The following is a 21545-nucleotide window of genomic DNA, read 5'->3' as shown; positions in this document are numbered from 1 at the left end:
CAAAGTTGGAATCATGGGTAAGGCACCAAGAACAGGAACTAAGCTGAAATCATTAGTATATTCTCCATAGACATAAGGTCAAAAACATTAAAAAAAAAACTTATAAAACCACGATTCAAATTACCTTCGAGTATAGTGAAGCTCCCTTTCAAGCTATATGGGAAAGATATAGTCATGGACTACACAACTAAAGGTTTTTAGACTAATAACATATATATATTTAATGCAGGTGAGACATGGAAGCCACGTTCTAGTATATAAGAAATAAATAAACATACAGGGAGCTTCACTATACCAGAAGGTAATTTGAATTGTGGTTTTATAAGTATATATTTTTTAAAAACGTTTTTGACCTTATGTCCATGGAGAATATACTAATGATTTCTTTCCCCTGCTGGAGGTGGTAACCAGTGCAGTGGGTACCTTTGGAATTCTGACACTGGGCGCTGGGCGCAGCCACAAAATAGGCTGGTGCAGGAGGCGGAACCACCAGTGTAGAGGAAGCCCAAGAACAGGGGTAATTTAAAAGCTACACTGGAAAAGAGGAGTGAGAGAGAATAAAACAAAGACTGTCGTCGCAGTCTTAACCTTCCTCACAGGGTTGTTGTGAGGCTAAAATGGAGAAAGAATCTTGTAAGCCACTTCAGGTTCCCATTGGGGAGAAAAGTGGGGTATAAATCAAGTAAATAAACAAATATTAACAAAAAGGAGGAGATAAAAAGTTACAATTATCTTCTATTTTAAAAGCGATGCTGGCCGGATCTGAGGATACTTAAATTCAGTGACTGGAGCTGTGATTTGGCAGGACAGATCTTTCTACAAACCTGAAAAATTCCCCAGGTTTGCAGAAAAAAATGTGAAATCTAAAAGAACAATACTGCAGGGGGTTTAAAAAATCCCAAACTGATAAAAGAAGCACCTGTAGCTTTAGCACACACAATGCACAATTGTAGCATCATTTGCATATATGCAGCTTCTCTTGTTACTCCACTTAACCGTTATTCAACAGTATAATGCTGGAAGTTTTAGGACGCTTATCTTCTTGGTGGTTCACAAAATACTCATCAATTAGTGATTTTTCAACCTGTTACAGCTTTTTGCCAGTCATAAAAGCTCTGGTTACTACTTGTCTTTGGTTACTCCCTCATCAAACTTCAGAAATATTTTGATCATCTTTTGAAGTGCATCTTCAGACAAAATTGTCTTTACTTGCCTCTTTGATTTAATCTCTTCTTCTTTGTTTTTGATTAACACTCATAATGTGAGCCTCTGCACAATAGTTGTGATGACTACTGTTTTTGTGTTCATTGTGTGTGTGTAAAGTGCCGTCAAGTCACAGCCGACTTATGGTGACCCTTTTTGGGAGTTTTCATGGCAAGAGACTAAGAGAGGTGGTTTGCCATTGCCTTCCTCTGCACAGTTCATTAGTAGACATGTTTTCAGTCCTTCATGCCATCTCCAAACTTTCAGCACCTTTCAAAGCCTTTCATGTTGTGGCATGGCCTCCTCGACTTCCCAGTGACCACACCACACCCCACCAGCCTGGTGTTAATGTTGTGCAATGGCCAAGCCAGGCACCACAGGCGTGCCGTCCCATCTCTTGATGGCACTGCCCTCCTCACCTGCCTAGCTTGACCCCCCTAGCTCAGAAGAGGTGGCCCTTGAAGCCATCAGCCCACCTGAATTTATCCTGGTGGTCACAATGTCCAGACTGCCCCATTCTCAAAGGGAAACTTTGGTCATTTATGCCCAGGAGTTTTACATGGGGTTCGATGCTCGCTTGACCCACACTTTTCTATTGGGAATTTGAAAATTGCTATGCACTAGGAAAAGTCCAATCCAATTTATTAATGTTTTAATCACAGACCTTAACAATGTTCAGATTAAAACCATACACAATGTAAAAGCCACAACACCCAGAGCTACATGAATAAAATTTTTAAAATGTTACAGACAGCTACATATATACATATTTGTTACTGAATTGGATGTTATAGTTTTCCTAAAATTATTCTTTCTGTGTCAGCTTTGGGGTCTAATTTCTAATTTTCAACAAATTTCTTCCCTAGCTTAAAAGTTAACATGATATAAAAGGCCACACTAAGCGTGATCTTTGGATTAACGTCTGCCATTAAAAAACTAACTCGGCCCTCAACTGTGTCTAAAACATCTGGGATGTGCTGGGTTAATTTAAAACGAATAGAGTTATAAAATGAGCAACTAAACAAAATGTGAGGGAGATCCTCTATTAAGCCTGACGAGTAGGGGTATAGTCTTAGGTTATGAGGATTTTTTTTATATCTACCATGTGTGAATGCTGAAGGCATTGTTTGGAATCGTGCCGTAGTAAATGCTCTCCTTAACCCTGGGTCCGAAAGTTCCATTAGGTAGTTTGAAAAGAACTTATTCGATTTGAATAACGGATACCATGGAGAGAACGTGGACTTTTGTATTAGGCACATATCATTATCAGTTTCTTTATCAGCAATCCATTTTTTGATATCTTTTGGGTCCCATGTGTTTAAGATTTCTAGCAAAGGCAAATTATACAATGGTAGGATGGGCATAAGGACCTTGTCTCAATGGCTTTCCTTTGAATAGTACATATAGCTACATACACCAATTTTGAGTTGGTCGATTTTCTCAGTTTTAGGTAGGAGAGCAAAATTCTTAAATGGGCTCTCATGGCAACTGACGGTAAGCCTGCCTCCACTCTAAGGTATGCTGCAGGCACCCCTTAGGGCAAACTCAAGATCTTCCTAATAAAGCTATTTTGGATTTTCTGCAATTCGTGCAACATTTTCAGTTTTTGCCCCCAGATCTCAATTCCATATAGCAGCTGCGGTATTACTTTCCCCACAAAAGCTTTAATTGCTGGGGCAACCATACAGCCTCCTCTGGAATAGTAGAATTTTAAAATGGCACTCGTAGTTCGACGTGCTGCCAGAATAGCAGATTTACATTGCATTTGCCATGACAATGTGGGTTGGAAAATTATGCCTAAATATTTAAAAAACTGGTCCTGTTCTACTTTTTGGTTTGCTATTGTCCAACTGTGAGCAATCCTATGGTTGCCGAAAACAACTATTTTAGTTTTGTTGTTAATCTTTAGGGATTCCCTGTTGCAGTATTCAACCAGAGTTTTCAGCCTTTCCTTTAGCCCAGTTTTCGTGACGGCCAAAATAGCCATATCGTCGGCATATAATAAGGTTGTTATTTTCTTTCCAGCCAAAACGGGGGAGAAATGCGTTAGCGCATTCATCTTTTGTACTATATCATTAGTATAAAAATTGAAGAGGAGAGGGGCTAGAAGGCAACCCTGTTTCACTCCTTTCGTTAGGGGGATCGGTTCTGTTAAACTTCCAGTTCCTTCCACTCTGACTCTAGCTGTGAGGTCTATATGCAATTCCCTTATCAATCTAAAAAGCCTCTGGTCAATAGAGGTATCCGCCAACTTCTGCCAAAGCCTATGTCGGTCAATTGAATCGAAAGCTGAGGACAGGTCAACAAAGGCTATAAAAAGTTGGCATTTTAATTTTACCAAATATTTTTCAATCAGGGCTTTAAGAACTAGACAATGATCAATTGTGCTATGTTCCTTACGGAAACCGGCTTGTTCCTGGTTGTTTACCTGGTCTGCCCAATTTACCAACTTATTTAACAGGTGGCGAGTATATAGCTTAGAGGCAACATCTAAGAGACTGATAGATCGATAATTGGCAGGGCCTGAGTTTTCCCCCTTCTTGAAGATAGGGACAATGATGCTTTGTTTCCATCTGGCTGGTTTCATGCATAGGTTGTTTATTGTTGTAAATAGAGCTGCTAACACTGGAGCCCACCAACGGATCTTAGATTTAAATAATTCTGGAGGGATATAATCTTCTCCCGGGGCTTTCCCCCCAAGTAGCCCCTTGATCAGCTGGGCACATTCCTTTGGTGACACCGGGTCCTATGTGGGCAATGAAGACATAACTTCAACGGGAGAAATATCCCTGGGGGTGCCATAAAGGGAGAGGAAGTGGTTATGCCACCTATCCTGTGTAATATTTGCCATCACATAGTTACTAGGTCTTGTGCCACGGGCAATCAGCTCCCAATTTTTTTATCATTTTTGTTAGCGATGGATAGGGCTAGTTCTTCCTACTGGGCTCTATTATACTATAAATTTTTTTTGCTTCAAAACGTTTTTATATTTATAGCAAAATTTTGCCAGCCTTTCAATGTCATAGGGAGATTTGTCCATTCTGACTCTACCTTGTAAGTATCTGAGGGATTTCCTCATTTCCCTACATTCGTGGTCGAAACAGTGTTTTTTGTTATGCCTATCTTTGCTGGCCTTTGAGTTCTTAGCCATGGTGTCAGCCAGTCAACAATGTCATTAAAAGTATCAATAGCATATGCGTCTCCTGTCGTTAGTTGGGATCATAACAGCATTAGGTCGTCTGAAAATAGGCAATGTTTAACATTGAAATCTTCTTGTTCACTCCATTGGATCCTTTTCATAATTAGTTTTGGGGTATTATGTTTAGAGAGTGGGGGGCACCCATATCCAGCCAAGGGGAAAATGGATATCGATATAGGGAGATGATCACTTTCTAACCTATTGAGGATATCAAAACCCACTGATCGTACATATAAAGAGTTGATAACCATAATATGATCTATTACACTTGCCCCTCGAGCCACTAGGAAAAGTCACCAAGCTCAAATCTGGAAGAGTCTCCCTGCCCCTTGAAAATACTGCTTTGTAATTGGCTGTAGAGCTTACTGCGAGAAAAATGTCCCCCCCCTCCAGAAACCCAAGTGTTGTGGTAAAACCCATTTCACAAAAAGGAGTTATTTTAAAAGAATGGAATGGAGGAAACCCGAATGTCATTTTAAAACCCATTTTTATGTGACAACGAACTCTGGCTGGGAGACGGAAAAGCAGGAAGCATTTGAGTCTCGCCCATTGAAACACTGCTTTGTGATTGGCTGTAGTGCTTACTGTAACAAAAATGTACCCCCCACACACAACTCCACTCTCCTGCACTTTGGATTATGCAAGGAGAGGATGATTTGACTTGGGCTGATCTCAGGAATGATCAAAGAATTCACAGCAAAAGGAAGACCCAGGATTTGCCAGGGCTGGTTGTGAGGTCATCTCTAATGGACAGAAAACTCATGCATTACTCCAAAGAACAACTGAGTCAGTTCAGGGGCAAATGTGATTCCAAGTGCCCATGCATAAAGGACCTTTCATGATCTACCAAGCTAAATGTAACCCACCATGGGTTCAAACAATACTGCCCCTTTTGTAAAGACATGATCACAGAAGATTAGTGAATGGATCCCCCAGTATTTTTAGTTTCCATTACAGTTGCATAGGACCCTGATTGAGGAGCTCACTAGTAGTGACTTTTTCCTGAGTTGGGTGTGGTTTCCTCTCTAAGCCAACTCTCATTTCCCTCAGATGTCAGCTGCTGGGAATTGTAGCAGCCATATTCAAAAAGGGAGGAACCGTGGTGGGAGAAGGGTCTTCAGCCACCCCCCATGTCATTTTCCTCACCTGATCACATGCAGCTCTCCAACAGGGCAAATAATGCCACTGGGGCCACTTCTGGTCCGGAAACCACATAGTAGGGAGGCCCCTTCTCACCCTTAGCCACAGTCTCAATCTGATTTGAATTCAGTAGCACTTGGGAAATTAGATCTCAGCTGGTGACAACTGACAGAGGGGGACAAGAGTCAGGAAAGGGAAACCTAAACCCAACTCAGAAAAAAAATCACATCTAGATTGGCCTGTAGAGAAGGACTACTGCATGAAGGAAAGTTTTTAAAAAACAAAAAAGAAAAAAGAACCCCCCCTTCCCTCACATCGCAGCATCAATAGATCAGGTTCACAGATCACTACAACACAGCTTCTTAATTTCTTTTAATCTGAGCCCTTGTGTAACTTCTTAATGCGAGTGGGAAAGTATTTTGCCGCTGTAGAGGTGTAAATAGTGGACTGCATTCTTCTAGAGATCTCATACTGTGAAGAAGAAGGAGAATTTGCATGAGCAGAGGGACCTGGAACACCTGAGCTTTGCAGGGGCAAGAAGTAGTCTGGAGGAGTCCAAGTGGAGGGAAGATGGAGACTCCGATGACTGTGATTCCAGCTTCCATCTCTTGGCTGAGGGCCCAGGCCTCATCCTGCTGGAACAACATCACACCACTGCTCATCTCTCTCCTACTCCTGGCCCTGTTGTTTGATTATGTGATGTACAGGAAGAGAAGCAGTCACTGTCCACCTGGACCCACCCCTCTGCCTTTTCTTGGGAACTTGCTGACAGTGGATTTCAGTAATCCACAGACCACTTTACAACGTGTAAGTACCAGCCAGACCAACTTTAGATGACTCATAGTGATACAGAATGGTAACACAAAAAGGGAAGGCCCTGAGAACCCCCTGTTCTTTTGAATGGCACAACACGGATAGGGGAGATTACAGCAAAATTGTGCTTCCTATGAAGCTCTTCAGGGAGGGAAAGCAGCATGGTATAGATCTCCTCAGATCTCAGAAGCTAAGCAGAATTGGTTCTTGGAAAGGGACTACCAAGGAAGGCTCTCCAGAGGAAGGCCATGGCAAACCACCTCTGTTTCTCACTTGTCTTGAAAGCCCCTTGGAAGGGTCGCCATAAAACAGCTGTGACTTGACAGCACTTTACACACACATGAAGCTCTTCAGCCTCCTAAATACAAATAGGCTTGCATCTGTATCCTGCAAATGTCTGCCTGCTTTCCAAAACATGTTGATTAGGGATTAAAAAGTAAAGGTCCCCTGTGCAAGCACCGGGACATTCCTGACCCATGGGGTGACGTCACATCCTGACGTTTCCTAGGCAGACTTTGTTTACGGGGTGGTTTGCCAGTGCCTTCCCCAGTCATCTTCCTTTTACCACAGCAAGCTGGGTACTCATTTTACCAACCTCAGAAGGATGGAAGGCTTAGTCAACCTTGAGCCGGCTACCTGAAACCAACCTCCGTCGGGATCGAACTCAGGTCGTGAGCAGAGCTTGGACTGCAGTACTGCAGTTTACCACTCTGCGCCACGGGGCTCTTAATGAGGGATTAGGGATTACATGGAGCTTTAGCAAGGGGCTCTTTTCCTCAGTACTCTCTTCTGAACAGCAGTGTATGTTTCTCTTTCCTTGCTCTTTATTTTTTTCCACAGTGGACAAAGAAGTACGGAATGGTATTCTCAGCCCAGGCTGGATGGCAGAGATATGTCATACTGAATGGGTCCAAGGTGATAAAGGAAGCACTGGGACCGAAAGCTGAGTATTTTGCTGACAGGCCACACCTACCGGTGTTGAGTATAATAGGATATACAAAAAACTGTGGAGGTGAGCATTGCAGTGGTGTATCTATGTTCTGCCAGTATTATTATGAAGTGTTAGGACAGGGTAGCAATACTGGGATTCATCTGTTGTTTCCCATAATGTCATTCATTATGGATAAAAGGAATTATATATGCCTTACAACACATCCGTTTATACTTATTACCGAAAACTCATTAATGGATATTGTAGGTAGACCAAACATTTTCCTTTGATGTAATGAGCATCTGAGTTCAAGAGCCCTCTCAGCCATGAAGCTCCCTGTGTTACCCTGGGTTGGTCGCTGACTCTCAGCCTAGCCTAGCTCACAAATCTGTTGGGGAGATAAAATAGAAGAGGGGAGCACCATGAATTCATTAATTTGGTTATTTTCTGGTGTTTCTTTTCAACCTTTCTCCCACCCAAGGAAGAAAGGTTGTGTAACCCAGGGTGGGTTACACAATTAAAAGCCATAAGAAATAAGATTTATTAAATGCACTCAATGACAAGCATAATTAAAAAAATAACAACATTATAGAGAACCTCAACAGTACATGCCTCTAAGGAAACAACATAAGACAGATCCCTGCTACTAAACTAAACTGCAATGTCACTATTGATCATTCAATAATGATATTGATCATTCTTGATTAAATAGTTCTGTTTTATAGAGCACTTTTAAAAAGCAGCTGAATAGAAGCCCTCCTAGCCTCAACTGACAAGCTGTTCCACTACATGTGGGCCAACACTGAAAAGAATCTGGAGTGAGCAGTAGCCATTTTCACCCTCGTGCAGGATGGTCTCTTTTGTAGATATAGGTTAGCAGAGCAGGGTAGCAACAGAAGGACAAAATGGGAGAGGCAGTCTTATGGGTATGTAGGTTCCAGGCCATGAAGGAATTTACAGTTAATAACCACCATCTTGAATTGAACCCGAAACTAACTGGCAGCCAGTGGAGAATCTGATACTTGTGTAATGCCAAAATTATGCCTTTGCCTTGATAATAAATGTGCCTCAGCAATTTGAATGCAAGTTTCTAAATTCTCTTCAAGGATTATCCTATGTAGAGAGCATTACAGTAATCTAACATCAAGCTGAGAGTGGCATGAATCGGCGTGGCCAGGTCAGCATAGTCAATGTAGGGGATGAACTTCTGGGACAGAAGATGGGGAAAGGCACTTTTCTCCACTGTAATTATTTGATTTTGTAGCAATAAAGCAAAGCCCAGTATAACACCTCCGCCAGACTGCATACTGAATCTCACAGAAGCAGCTGAACTCCAAATATTAGGAGACAATGTCCAGCAAGACCTCAGCTTTCACAACCAGCATCACCTCTGTCGTGCCAGGATTCAGCTTCAGGTTCTCCACCCATAATCTGCTGACTATGGCTACTAGGGACTGGATCAGGATGGAAACTGCTATGTTTGGTGGATTTGATAATGAAATTTAGAATGTCATCCTGATCTCCTTGGAGGAAGGTGAGATTAAAATATAAAAGAGAGGTAGATAAAGGGAATTCCTTTTCCCCAAAGCATAGTGTCTGTGAAATGGGAAGCTATGAAGATTTTGAGGGTGAGTGGTGGACGGTAATCTAGTGAACCGGGACTGTTAACGCACCCACCACTTACAGTATATTATAATCGTGTTCAGTCTGTGAGTTTTGGCTGCATATTGGTAATTCTTTATCGCACCTTGCCTTTTTGCCTCCAGGACGTTTCATTTCCTATTCGCACCTCCCAAGTTAATGAGATCAGTTTAGGGGAAGAGTGCAGGGGAGCGCTGCATCATGTCTACATCGCAGATGCTCCCCTGCCTCCTCTTCCCTTTTTTTTTTTTTTGGCGCATGCACACCAGCATTGGTGCGCTGGGTTCCTGGTTTTTGTTCACCATTTAAAGTTACCTCATTTGCATGGCATATTGGAAGATTGATGTGGCTTCTCATGCTGTGTCGGAGAGGACCCTCTGTGGGCCGGCCCTCGAGTCGGCGTTCAGGCGGAGCGGGTCCCAACCCCCGGCAGTGAAGACCGCCTCCCGGCCCCTCCGCGGGCCGGGCTCCTGCTGACCAGCAAGGCCCACTCTGAGGCAGCTGCTCTCACCCAGGGGCCCAGGTGCGAGCGCCAGAAGGTTTCCCTGCCATTTGCAGCTCCCCCAGTCGAAGGCCTTCCTTCTCTAGCCTCCAAGAGAACCACCCCTCAAATGGAGAGCTCCGTCCCACCTGGTGTGAGCCATGTCCCCTTGCTCTTGCTTTGCGGCCACTTACCTCCCTCTGCACCGTTTACAAAATTACACTTCAAAGAAAGAAATATGTCAGGAAAATGTTTAATCGGGATCCCCGCACAAGGGTTTGTTTAGTGTTCCAACTTTCCAAGGGTAGACCACAAGCATTTAAGAAAAAAATTTTAAGAAAATAAAATGATTGCTGGACACAGATGGAAGGGGAGGGGAAAGGTGATATAGGGGGAGAAAGCCTTTGCATTGCATGTTGCCAAAAGAGGGGTGGGAAAATCAATAGTGTCTGCAACTGATTGCACCCTTCGGATTGCCGTCTTTGAAACGAGGTAAGGAAATACATTGTCATATAGGCGTTTGGGGAAAATACACTGATTTGACGCTTCGAAATCATTTTCAAGCCAAAATGGGAGGATTGGGGTACAGTCAAACACAGGAAAAAAATGGTTCTTGTAGGTTATCCGGGCTGGGTGACCGTGGTCTTGGTATTTTCTTTCCGGACGTTTCGCCAGCAGCTGTGGCAGGCATCTTCAGAGGAGTAACACTGAAGGACAGTGTCTTTCAGTGTCAAGTGTGTAGGAAGTGTAATATATAGTCAGAAGAGGGTTGGGTTTGAGCTGAGTCATTGTCCTGCAAAGTATTAAAGGTAATGTGCTAATCATTGTCCTGTAAGTATCAAGATAATGTGCTAATGACGGTGTGGTATGTTAATGTGGAACCTTTGTATCCTGAAGTGATCTGTTAACATGTGGAATCCAAAGCTAATCCTCATGGCTATTGTGGACTATAGTCTTTGTTAGTCCGGAGGTTTTCAGGACAGGAAGCCAAGACTTATTCATTCTTAAACTCTCTTCTTTTCTGTTAAAGTTGTGCTGATGTTTATGAATTTCAATGGTTTCTCTGTGCAATCTGACAAAATAATTGGTAGAACTGTCCAGAATAAGACATTAGCACATTATCTTGATACTTACAGGACAATGATTAGCACATTACCTTTAATACTTTGCAGGACAATGACTCAGCTCAAACCCAACCCCATTCTGACTATATATTACTCTTCCTACACACTTGACACTGAGAGACTCTGTCCTTCAGTGTTACTTCTCTGAAGATGCCTGCCACAGCTGCTGGCGAAACGTCCGGAAAGAAAATACCAAGACCACGGTCACACAGCCTGGATAACCTACAAGAACCAATGAACTCTGACCGTGAAAGCCTTTGACAATACAGAAACAAATGTCTCTAAAAACGTTTATTGTCAGTGGTTTTCCCACTCCTACACATGAAGACAGCTGGGTGACCTTGTCAAATATAAATATTGATGTTTAATGTGACCTACCCCCTCAAGATAAAGTTTAATTTTTTTGTTTGATAGATGATAAAGTTTGTTATAATACTCAATCTCTGACACTGCCTGGCAGAGGCTTTTTACATAAGCACACAGGATAACCTCTATGAAATTATTTACCAATGGTAAATTGGTAAATTATTGAAATTATATATTTGCAAAAATAAAAAAATAAGGATAATAATAATAAAACAACCATGTTCTGTTGCCATGATCTGCCAGCGGGTGAACACTGCTTTGTTTCATTTGCCATTCCCTCAATGATCCCTCCTTCTCAAGCAATGTTTTAATTTCTGTTTTTATGTCTTATATGCATTTTAAATCTGTTTTAAACTGCTTTAATGATGGGAGTTTGGGGGGGGTTAAAGTTAAGGGTTTTAAAATGTGATTTTATCATGTATGTTTTAAACTGTTAGCTGCCTTGGTGGCCCTTATAAGGGCAGAAAGGCAGGATACAAATTGTGTAAATAAATAAATAACTTCTGAATATTTTCTGGAAGTACAGAACAACGTGAATTGATTGGAGTTCTTTTCATATCTTTCAGGACTATTCCTGGCAACGTGTAGCACTGGCTGGAAGGAGCAGAGGAGATTCTGTGTCTCCACCATGAAAAACTTTGGGATGGGGAAGAAATCATTTGAACAGAAGATATCTGAAGAAGCTGGATATTTATGTTCTGAATTCAAATCACAAGAAGGTGCATTTCATTCTTGGGGACATGGGGAAGGTGTGGGACCTGTTTAGGAAGAAAGGGGTAGACTTGAGAAGAAGATGGGGTGAACAATAGAACAATATGTGAAGTTATCCTGATAGCAGAGAGGGAACTGAGTGAAACAGCAAAGGAGACTATTGTTTAGGTCTGATCATTTGAACTTCATATTTTGAGAGGTGACATTCCTGAGATTTCCTTCCATTAATCAGTTTGTGGACTTCGGACTGGCATCATGCAACTTATCCCATCAAACTCAAAAGAAAACATTGGTGACATATCTAATGTAATATGTCCATTCTTGTCCTGCTTGAGACTGGGGTCCAGGAATTAAGGCAACCATCAAGCTACTGCAACTGGAGCCAACAGTGTAGCATAGATGTTATTCCTGTTGGGATATTTGGTTAATATAGCAGAGTTTGCCATAAGAAAGGCCCTGCTGGATCATGTCTGCAATATAAGCCTAGAATAAAAAGAACAGACTAGGTAAGGTAAAGGTCCCCTGTGCAAGCACTGGGTCATAAGAAAGGCCCTGCTGGATCAGACCAAGGCCCATCAAGTCCAGCAGTCTGTTCACACAGTGGCCAACCAGGTGCCTCTAGGAACAAGACGACTGCAGCAGCACCAACCTGCCTGTGTTCCACAGCACCCAATATAATAGGCATACTCCTCTGATACTAGAGAGTATGCAGCATGACTAGTATCCATTTTAACTAATAGTCATGAATACCCCTTTCCTCCATGAATATGTCCACTCCCCTCTTAAAGCCTTCCAAGTTGGCAGCCATTACCATATCCTGGGGCAGGGAGTTCCACAATTTAACTATGAATTGTGTGAAAAAAAATACTTCCTTTTATCTGTTTTGAATCTGTCACCCTCCAGCTTCAACAGATGAACCCGCGTTCTAGTATTATGGGAAAGGGAGAAAAACCTCTCCCTGTCCACTCTCTCCAAACCATGACTACTTTTATAGACCTTTATTATGTCTACCCTTAGCCACCTTCTTTCCAAGCTAAACAGCCCTAAGCGTCTTAAGCACTCCCCATAGGACAGTTGCTCTAGTCCCCTAATCATTTTGGTTGCTCTTTTCTGCACCTTCTCAAGCTCTGCAATATCCTTTTTTAGGTGTGGTTACCAGAACTGTACACAGTATTCCAAGTGTGGTCTCACCATAGATTTGTGCAAGGGCAGTATGATATCAGCAGTTTTATTCTCTATTCCTCGTCTAATTATGGCCAGCATGGAATTTGCCTTTTGTACAGCAGCCGCACACTGGGTTGACATCTTCATTGAGCTATCCACTACCACCCCAAGATCCCTTTCTTGGTCTGTCGCTGCCAGCACAGATCCTATCAGTATATATGTGGAGTTGGGATTTTTTGCCCCAATATGCATCAGTTTACACTTGCTCACATTGAATCTCATTTGCCATTTTAATACCCATTCTTCCAGTATGTAGAGATCCTTCTGGAGCTCTTCACAGTCCGATTTTATTTTAACCGCCCTAAATAATTTGGTGTCATCTGCAAACTTGGCTACTTCACTGTTTAACCCCAACTCCAGGTCATTGATGAACCGGTTGAAAAGCACTGGTCCCAACACAGATCCCTGAGGCACCCCACAGCTCCAGGGCTGTTGGGAAAAAAAATTCGGAAAAATTCGGATCCGGCAAAATTCAGCCCGTTTTTATCGGGAAATGCCAAAGACAAACTCCCCTGATTCGGATCCATGGAATTCGGCACACAATTCGGAGTTCATGAATAAATTCGGCCATTTAAAGCCATTAAAAATACATCCGCGCATTTCCACGGCTTCGGGGGGGAGGCATGTTTGGAGGTAGAAGTCCCAAACTTTCAGTGAAGCTTGCAAGAACCCCCAAGTTTTTTAAAGATTGGGTGAGGGGGACCCAAGATATGGGGCCCGGAAGGGGTCACCCCCAAAATCGCCCATTGGAATAAAGCCATGAAAACCACATTTGTGGCTTTCCATGGCTTTGGGGGGGGCATTTTTGGAGGTAGAGATCCCAAAATTTCAGTGTGGCTTGAGGTGACCCTTCCTGCAAGAACTCCCACATTTTGTAAAGATTGGGTCAGGGGGTCCCAAGATATAGGGCCGAGAAGGGGTCCCCCCCAAAATCGCCCATTGGAGTAAAGCCATGAAAAACACATTCGCTGCTTTCCACGGCTCCAGGGGGGGATTTTTGGAGGTAGAGGTCCCAAACTTTCAGTGTAGCTTGAGGGGACCCTTCTTGCAAGAACCCCCAAGTTTTGTGAAGATTGGGTCAGGGGATCCCAAGATATGTGGTCCCCCCATCTGCCCATTGAAATGAATGGGAGCAGGCATTCCGTAATGTGCATCTAGAGAGCGGATGCACAGCCCTAACTGAGTGTGTACCCTAGGACATTTCTAGTGCCACCTTGGATCTATACAGAGCAAGGAAGGATATGCATAATTTAAATAAATAAATATTTCCCAGAATCTGCAACAATGCTCAGGTGTTCTGTGACAGACAAGTTAATGTGGGAAGTGTTCTCAGAAGGTTAAAAAAAAGCTTGATAATCACGGTTCTAGGTACTTGGTCATCTTCTTTTCAAGCCCCAAACTGCTGAGATGTAGTAATTTTGCTAGGGTTTAGAAAGTGTATACTAAAGGCTAATGGAGCGCAGACTGCCAGACTCGGCTTTAGCTGGGTGAGAGCTGATTTTAGTAATGCAAAAAGTTGCAGGTTTTTGTGAAGCATGCAACATCCCCATGCAAAGCAGGAGAGGCGCAGAGAGGGAGGAACATTTCTGTATTCCTGTCTGCAGGTGAAAAGTTAAGCATGGCCAGAGGTGCAAGCCAAATGGCAAAAGCCAAAGGGCTCTTGGCCCTTGGCTGTTAGCTGATGGGTTGTGCCCTGGGGCTTCGAATGAGGTGGCTCCTTGGATTCAAGACCAAGCCTGAGATATAGTTGGTTATTTTCTGTTTGTTTTATTTAAATTGTGTGGGGGTTTTCCTTTTGTATTTTTATTGTATTTTGTTGTAAAATTCTTTGGATCCCTTCAGGGAGAAAAATGGCAAATAAACATACTAAGTAAGCCCCACACATATAGTTGCATACTTATACGCAGCCAAAGACCACATGTCATCCCATCACACAGAACATATATGATGATTCATATCTAAACTTTTTGTTGTTGCATCATGCAGGCTGTCCCTTTAACCCAAGTGAACTTGTGAACAATGCAGTTGGCAATATTATCTGCATCCTAATATTTGGTGACAATGATGTGACCTTCCTTCAGCTAAGGCATTTGACTGATGATATTATGAAGACACTGACCAGATACTTGCCTCAGGTACCTTCACAAATCAATAAAGAACAAGGGAGACTGCCAATGGAAGGCCAAACTTGGAAGTTGTGAAAGGGGGAGCAAAATGCACACTTTCCCTTGTTGCCGATAATGTCCCTTTGACCTTTATTCAAAGTCATTCTTATGGAGATAGCTACGGCAAAATGATTTCTTGATTAACAGTATTCTGTTGCTAGGGAAAGCAGCAACAACCAGAGCAGATAGCCATTCTAAAACATCGTAAAAGGCTCTGTTCCACAAAATGAACCAGAATACCTTTCATCTTGAAAGCATAATATTTTACATTTACTGAGACCTTCAGTAATATATTTATTCATGCATTTTATACATACACACAAGCAAGAATAAAAAAATTAAGGAATCAAAATTAAGGAGAATATATATATATATATATTCTTTTATTTTGCATTTTAACTAGTGTTTCCTTATAAGGCCAGAGACAGAATTCCACAAGCAACCGCTTTATTCAGCTAACACGGAAGAGAGAACTAACTTAACTGCAAAACACCCCAACTAATACACAGTTCCCAACTACCCAGACCCACCCTCCCAGTCCGTAGTTGGACAGCCAAAGTCCACTGTCCAATAGGAGAAACAGACGACAGAACCTGGAGCAGAGCCTCAAGCTCAGCACAGTTCAGCACAGCTGAGTTCAACAGTTCAGTAGTTCAAGAGTTCAGTAGTTCAGCATAGTCCTTGCACCAACTAAATACATTACACCTCTCTCTCCTAAGAACGAGTATACATGCTTTCAGCACACACAGTCCCATAGGTAGCTCAGCTGAGACCGAGTCCTTTGAGTGCGGCGCAGCCCCTCGATGGCCACCACTGTAGGCTTGGTGGGGCTGACACGTTGGTCCTATGGTTTCTGTCAGGATCACCCGGTCCGCAATGTTCACTGGAGTGGGGTTTGGACCAGATGCTGGTGTTGGAGCCGCTGGGGGGAACTCCCTGAGTTTAGGCTCAGGTAAGGCCACTGGGGCCCCCCATCCGTTGGGGGGTCCGCAAGCTGGCACCACAGCTGGTCAATGTGGCACCAGAGGACCAACCCATCAGGGGTGGTGATGCTGTATGAGACCGGATCGGTGGCCTCACTGAGGGTCGTGGGCACCCACAGTGGCCCTGAGCCATACTTCCGGACATACACCGACTGCACCAGGGATCTGGCGGGCACTGGAGCCTCCAGACCTGGAGTTTGATCGGATGTCAGGTCTGGATGAAGGCTGTCCGGGAGGGTCTTCAGGCAGTATCTCCCATCAGTATCTCCGCTGGGCTCTGACATATCTGTGCAAGTAGGAAGCCCACCAGGCGCATGTCCCAGCTTCCATGGACCAGCCCAGGGATTCATTTGTTGTCCACACCATCCGCTCCGCTTCCCCGTTGGTCGCTGGGTGGAACGGTACCGATGTTACATGCAGGATCAGGTTTCTGGACATGAATTGCCGAAACTCTGCAAACGTAAACTGAACCCCGTTGTCTGAATTGACCATGCTAGGCAGGCCATGGGTCATGAAGACCTGCCTCAGTTATCGGATGACTACTTGAGCAGTCATGGATGTGACAGGGACAATCTCCAGCCACTTAGAATCATAGAATCATAGAGTTGGAAGGGACCACCAGGGCCATCAAGTCCAACCCCCTGCACAATGCAGGACATTCACAACTACCTCCCCCCCCCACACCCCTAGTGACCAGAAGATGGCCAAGATGCCCTCCCTCTCATCAGCTGCCTAAGGTCACAGAATCAGCATTGCTGAGAGGTGGCCATCTAACCTCTTCTTAAAAACCTCCAGGGAAGGAGAGCTTACCACCTCCCGAGGAAGCCTGTTCCACCGTGGAACCGCTCTATCTGTTAGAAAATTCTTCCTAATATCTAGATGGAAACTCTTTTGATTTAATTTCAACCCGTTGGTTCTGGTCCGACCTTCTTGGGCAACAGAAAACAACTTGGCACCCTCCTCTATATGACAGCCCCTCAACTACTTGAACATCATTATAATATCCCCTCTCAGTCTTCTCCTCTTCAGGCTAAACATGCCCAGCTCCTTCAACCTTTCCTCATAGGACTTGGTCTCCAGACCTCTCACCATCTTTGTTGCCTTCCTCTGGACATGTTCCAGCTTGTCTACATCTTTCTTAAATTGTGGTGCCCAAAACTGAACACAGTACTCTAGGTGAGGTCTAACCAGAGCAGAGTAAAGCGATACCATCACTTTGCCTGATCTGGACACTATACTTCTGTTGATGCAGCCCAAGACTGCATTTGCCTTTTTAGTTACAGCATCACACTGCTGACTCATGTTCAGTGTTTGGTGTACTAAGACCCCAAGATCCTTTTCGCACACACTACTGCTCAAACAAGTCTCCCCCATCCTATAATTATGCATTTGATTTTTCCTACCTAAATGCAGAACTTTACATTTGTCTTTGTTGAAGTGCATTTTATTAGTTCTAGCCTATTTCTCCAGCCTGTCAAGATCATCCTGCATCTTGGCTCTGTCTTCTACCGTCTTTGCTACCCATCCCAATTTAGTATCATCTGCAAATTTAATAAGCATCCCCTCTATTCCTTCATCCAAATCATTTATAAAGATGTTGAACAACACAGGACCCAGCACAGATCCCTGAGGATCTGTATGAGTCCACAATAATGAGAAATGTCTGTGCCTGGAGAGGTCCTGCCGTGGAGTGTTTAGCATCTCAGGCCATGATTCCTGGCAGATCCGGCAGCGTTTAACCCACACCTCCACAGCAGCGTCAATGCCTGACCACCATACGTAATTCTTGCCAGTGCCTTCATTCTGACGAGGCCCGGGTGGCAGACATGGAGAGCCTCCCTGACTCTGGTGCACAGCTTGCTCGGGATGACGACTCTGCTTCTCCAAAGGAGGCACCCCTTGTGGACTGAGAGTTCATGCTGGCAGGCAGCAAATGGGGCAAACTCAGCATTGAGGCGGCCTGTTGGCCACCCCCTCCAGCATTCAGGGGAGGAAGCAGTCTTTTGCTGAATAGGCGGCAATGTCTCAAGCATGGAGGAGTAGATATATTGTCGAAGGCTTTCACGGTCAGAGTTCATTGGTTCTTGAGGTTATCCGGGCTGTGTAACCGTGGTCTTGGTATTTTCTTTCCTGACGTTTCGCCAGCAGCTGTGGCAGGCATCTTCAGAGGAGTAACACTGAAGGACAGTGTCTCTCAGTGTCAAGTGTGTAGGAAGAGTAATATATAGTCAGAAAGGGGTTGGGTTTGAGCTGAATCATTGTCCTGCAAAAAGTATAAAGGTAATGTGCTAACCATTGTCCTGTAAGTATCAAGATAATGTGCTAATGAGGGTGTGGTATGTTAATATGGAACCATTGAATCCTGAAGTGATCTGTTAACATGTGAAATCCAAAGTTAATCTGCATGGCTATTGTTGACTGTAGTCTTTGTTAGTCTGGTGAAGAAAAATTAATGGACTTTCTAAACTATCTTAATAATATCCATCCAAACATTCAGTTTACCATGGAAAAAGAAATTGAGGGTAAACTCCCATTTCTTGATACCCTTGTCATCCGTAAAACAAACTTTCAGTTAGGTCACAAGGTCTACCGGAAACCAACTCACACAGATCGCTATTTACACAAAAACTCCAACCACCACCCCTGACAGAAAAGAGGAATAATCAAAACATTAATGGACCGTGCAAGATGGATCTGTGAACCACAGTTTCTCAAGGAAGAAACTAATCATCTAAATCATGCACTGCTAGCAAACGGCTATTCCAAGAATGAAATCAGAAGGGCCATTAAACCAAACAAAAATCAGAAAACTCAGGAAAAACAGTCTCCCATAGGAAAGGTATTCTTGCCATTTATTAAAGGAGTGTAAGCTCTTGACCCAAAGAACCAGAAATCACCACAGAGACAATTAGATTCCAAGCAGATGGCTTTTACTGGTCAAATAGGCAATACAGTGCATTGAGGATAAGATGACAGCTATGAGTTGTCTTGCTCGATAGTTGGAAATATAAGGCAGAGAAACGGCGGGAGATTACAAAGCATAAACAGAGCATTATTTCCCAGGAGTGGCGTTCCCAGGCTTTGGTATGTGAAGCCGTCCTTGAAGTCTGGACGGTTCAGCAAAGGAACGAAAGGAAACATCTAAACCGAGATAACAGCCTGACATCCTGCTCCCCTTAAGGCCCCCTCCCATCCGGCAAGGGGGCTGGTCTGTCTGGGTAGGTATTGTGAAAGGCGTTGACGAGTTTGGGGGCGGAGACATCCCGTGCGCGAACCTATTCGTCATAGGCAGGGGGGAAGTGTTTCCAGCGGATCAGATATTGCAAGGCCCCATGGTGTATGCGGGAATCCAGGATTTTGGAGACTTCGAAATGTTCTTCCCCCCCCACCATTACGGGCTGTTCAGGAGGCGGCTCCGGATGCCATTGCGGGGAAGCAACATGGGGCTTTAGAAGGCTGATATGGAAAACGGGGTGCACACGCCTCAGAGTTTTGGGGAGAGACAGTTCTACCGTGACAGGATTTATGATGCGAATGATGGGAAATGGGCCAATGTATTTAGCATTGAGTTTATGGCACGGACGGGTGGAGCGCAGGTTCTTGGTGGAAAGGTATACTAGGTTACCCACTTGCAGGTCCCCACCGGGGGAACGATGCTTGTCAGCTTGCGCCTTGTATTTGCGCTTGGCTCGGTCAAGGTTGCTAACCAGCCAGGGCCATGTGGTACGGAGGATGTGTGCCCAAGAGGCAATGTCGGCATCCCCCTCCCCCTCCAAACCTTCTATAGGGGCGATAGGACTGAAGTCCTGTCCATACACCGCATAAAACGGGCTGAAACCTGTGGACTGATGTACAGCATTATTGTAGGCATATTCTGCAAAAGGCAACAGTTCTACCCAGTCATCTTGGTGGTAATTGACATAGCAGCGCAAATAGCATTCAGGTACAGCATTGACACATTCGGTTTGACCATCCGTTTGGGGATGGTATGCACTAGACAACCCCTCCTCCACCCCCACCAATTTGAGAAAAGCTTTCCAAAACTTAGCAACGAAACTACTTCCGCGGTCACAGATTATCTTGCGCGGAAACGAATGTAGTCTAAAGACATGTGATATGAAGAGGCAGGCCAACTTCTGAGCGGAGGGGATCCCCGCACATGGAGCCAAATGTATTTGCTTAGAAAATAAGTCAGTGATAACCCATAATACAGTTTTCCCCCCGCTGAGAGGGAGATCCGTCATAAAATCCATAGCAATCACTTCCCAGGGTTTGCTGGGTATTTCTAGCGGTTGCAGTAGTCCTGGGGGCTTGCCTTGAGATCGTTTGACTGTGGCGCAAACAGGACAGCTGCGAATAAAAGAGTCAATATCAGAACGCATTCCCCCCCACCAAAATTGTCTGCGCAACAGGTGAAGGGTCTTTAGGAACCCAAAGTGTCCAGCTGTTTTTACTCCATGAGCTAAGTGTAAGACGTCTTTTCGGAGCGCTTTGGGCACATATAATTTCGAGTCTTTGTACCAAGAGCCTCCTTGTTCGATTACACCAGGAGGCAGGGTTTGTTCAGAGCGTTCCATAAGGCATTGTTCCCGAAGGGAATTTAAGAAGGATTCGGAGACGGGAACCCCCCCCCTTGTTTACGGTGGCAGTAGTTATGGGAGATGACGAGGGGGAAGCGCTTACGTGTGGCGGTGTGTAGATTGCAGGCGGCTGGGCGGCCGATCGGGTTGGAGGAGCTGGAGCGCCGGTCATCGTGAGCTTCCGTGGTGGGGGCAGCTGGGCGGCCGGTAGGGCTGGAGGAGCTTGCGCGCCGGCTACTGCGTGCTTCTGCTGGGGCAGCGTCTGGGATCGAGTTTGTACAGCCAGTACGGGTAGGGCTTCTCTTTGCGCGGGCGTAAATAAAGAGTCTGTTGGCCGATCGAGTTTCGTCGGATATTGAGGCAACCAGGAGAGAGCATCTGCGGAACGTTTTGCTTTCCAGGGACATGCTTCAGGACAAAACGAAACTGAGCAAAGAATTCCGCCCAACGCTGTTGTTTCGCGGACAACTTATGGGTTCCCGTGAGGGTGGCTAGATTCTTGTGATCGGTCCATACTTCGAAGGGGACTTTAGACCCTTCCAGGAATTGTCGCCATAGAGTAAGCGCATGGTGAACGGCTGAGGCTTCTTTCTCCCAAATGGGCCAGTTCAATTGGGAGTGCGCAAATTTCTTTGAGAAATAAGTGCAGGGGTGAAGGAGACCATCCGGTCCTCTTTGGAGTAGGGCCCCTCCCATAGCCACGTCGGAGGCATCAACTTGTACAATGAACATTCGATTTGGGTCTGGATGCCGTAGCACAGGTTCCGACGTGAAAAGGCGTTTGAGGGCGACAAAGGCGGTTTGGCATTGATCAGTCCACAGTATCTTAGCGGAGGGTAAGGTAGCAGAGCTTTCTTTACCCTTGGTTTTCAGAAGGTCGGTGATGGGCAGCGCTATTTGGGCGAAGTTAGGGATAAATCCGCGGTAGAAATTAGCAAAGCCCAGAAACTGTTGTACTTGCTTGCGGTTGGAGGGAGGAGTCCA

At 44.5% G+C, this 21545-nt stretch overlaps 1 protein-coding gene across 1 annotated transcript in view; it reads left to right on the top strand.

Moving 5' to 3' along the window:
- The first annotated feature begins 6112 nt into the window (after positions 1-6112).
- Positions 6113-21545, top strand: part of LOC130474336 (cytochrome P450 2D19-like) — a 41313-nt gene continuing 25880 nt past the window's right edge. The window contains exons 1-4 of the mRNA XM_056845901.1: positions 6113-6349; positions 7196-7367; positions 11465-11617; positions 14820-14968. Coding sequence (XP_056701879.1) covers positions 6113-6349; positions 7196-7367; positions 11465-11617; positions 14820-14968 — 711 coding nt within the window. The remainder of the gene's footprint in view (positions 6350-7195; positions 7368-11464; positions 11618-14819; positions 14969-21545) is intronic.

Source organism: Euleptes europaea, chromosome 3, assembly GCF_029931775.1.
Source record: "Euleptes europaea isolate rEulEur1 chromosome 3, rEulEur1.hap1, whole genome shotgun sequence".
NCBI lineage: Eukaryota > Metazoa > Chordata > Lepidosauria > Squamata > Sphaerodactylidae > Euleptes > Euleptes europaea.
Note: the sequence above shows the minus strand (reverse complement) of the source record. Positions and strands in the feature narration are given on the sequence as shown.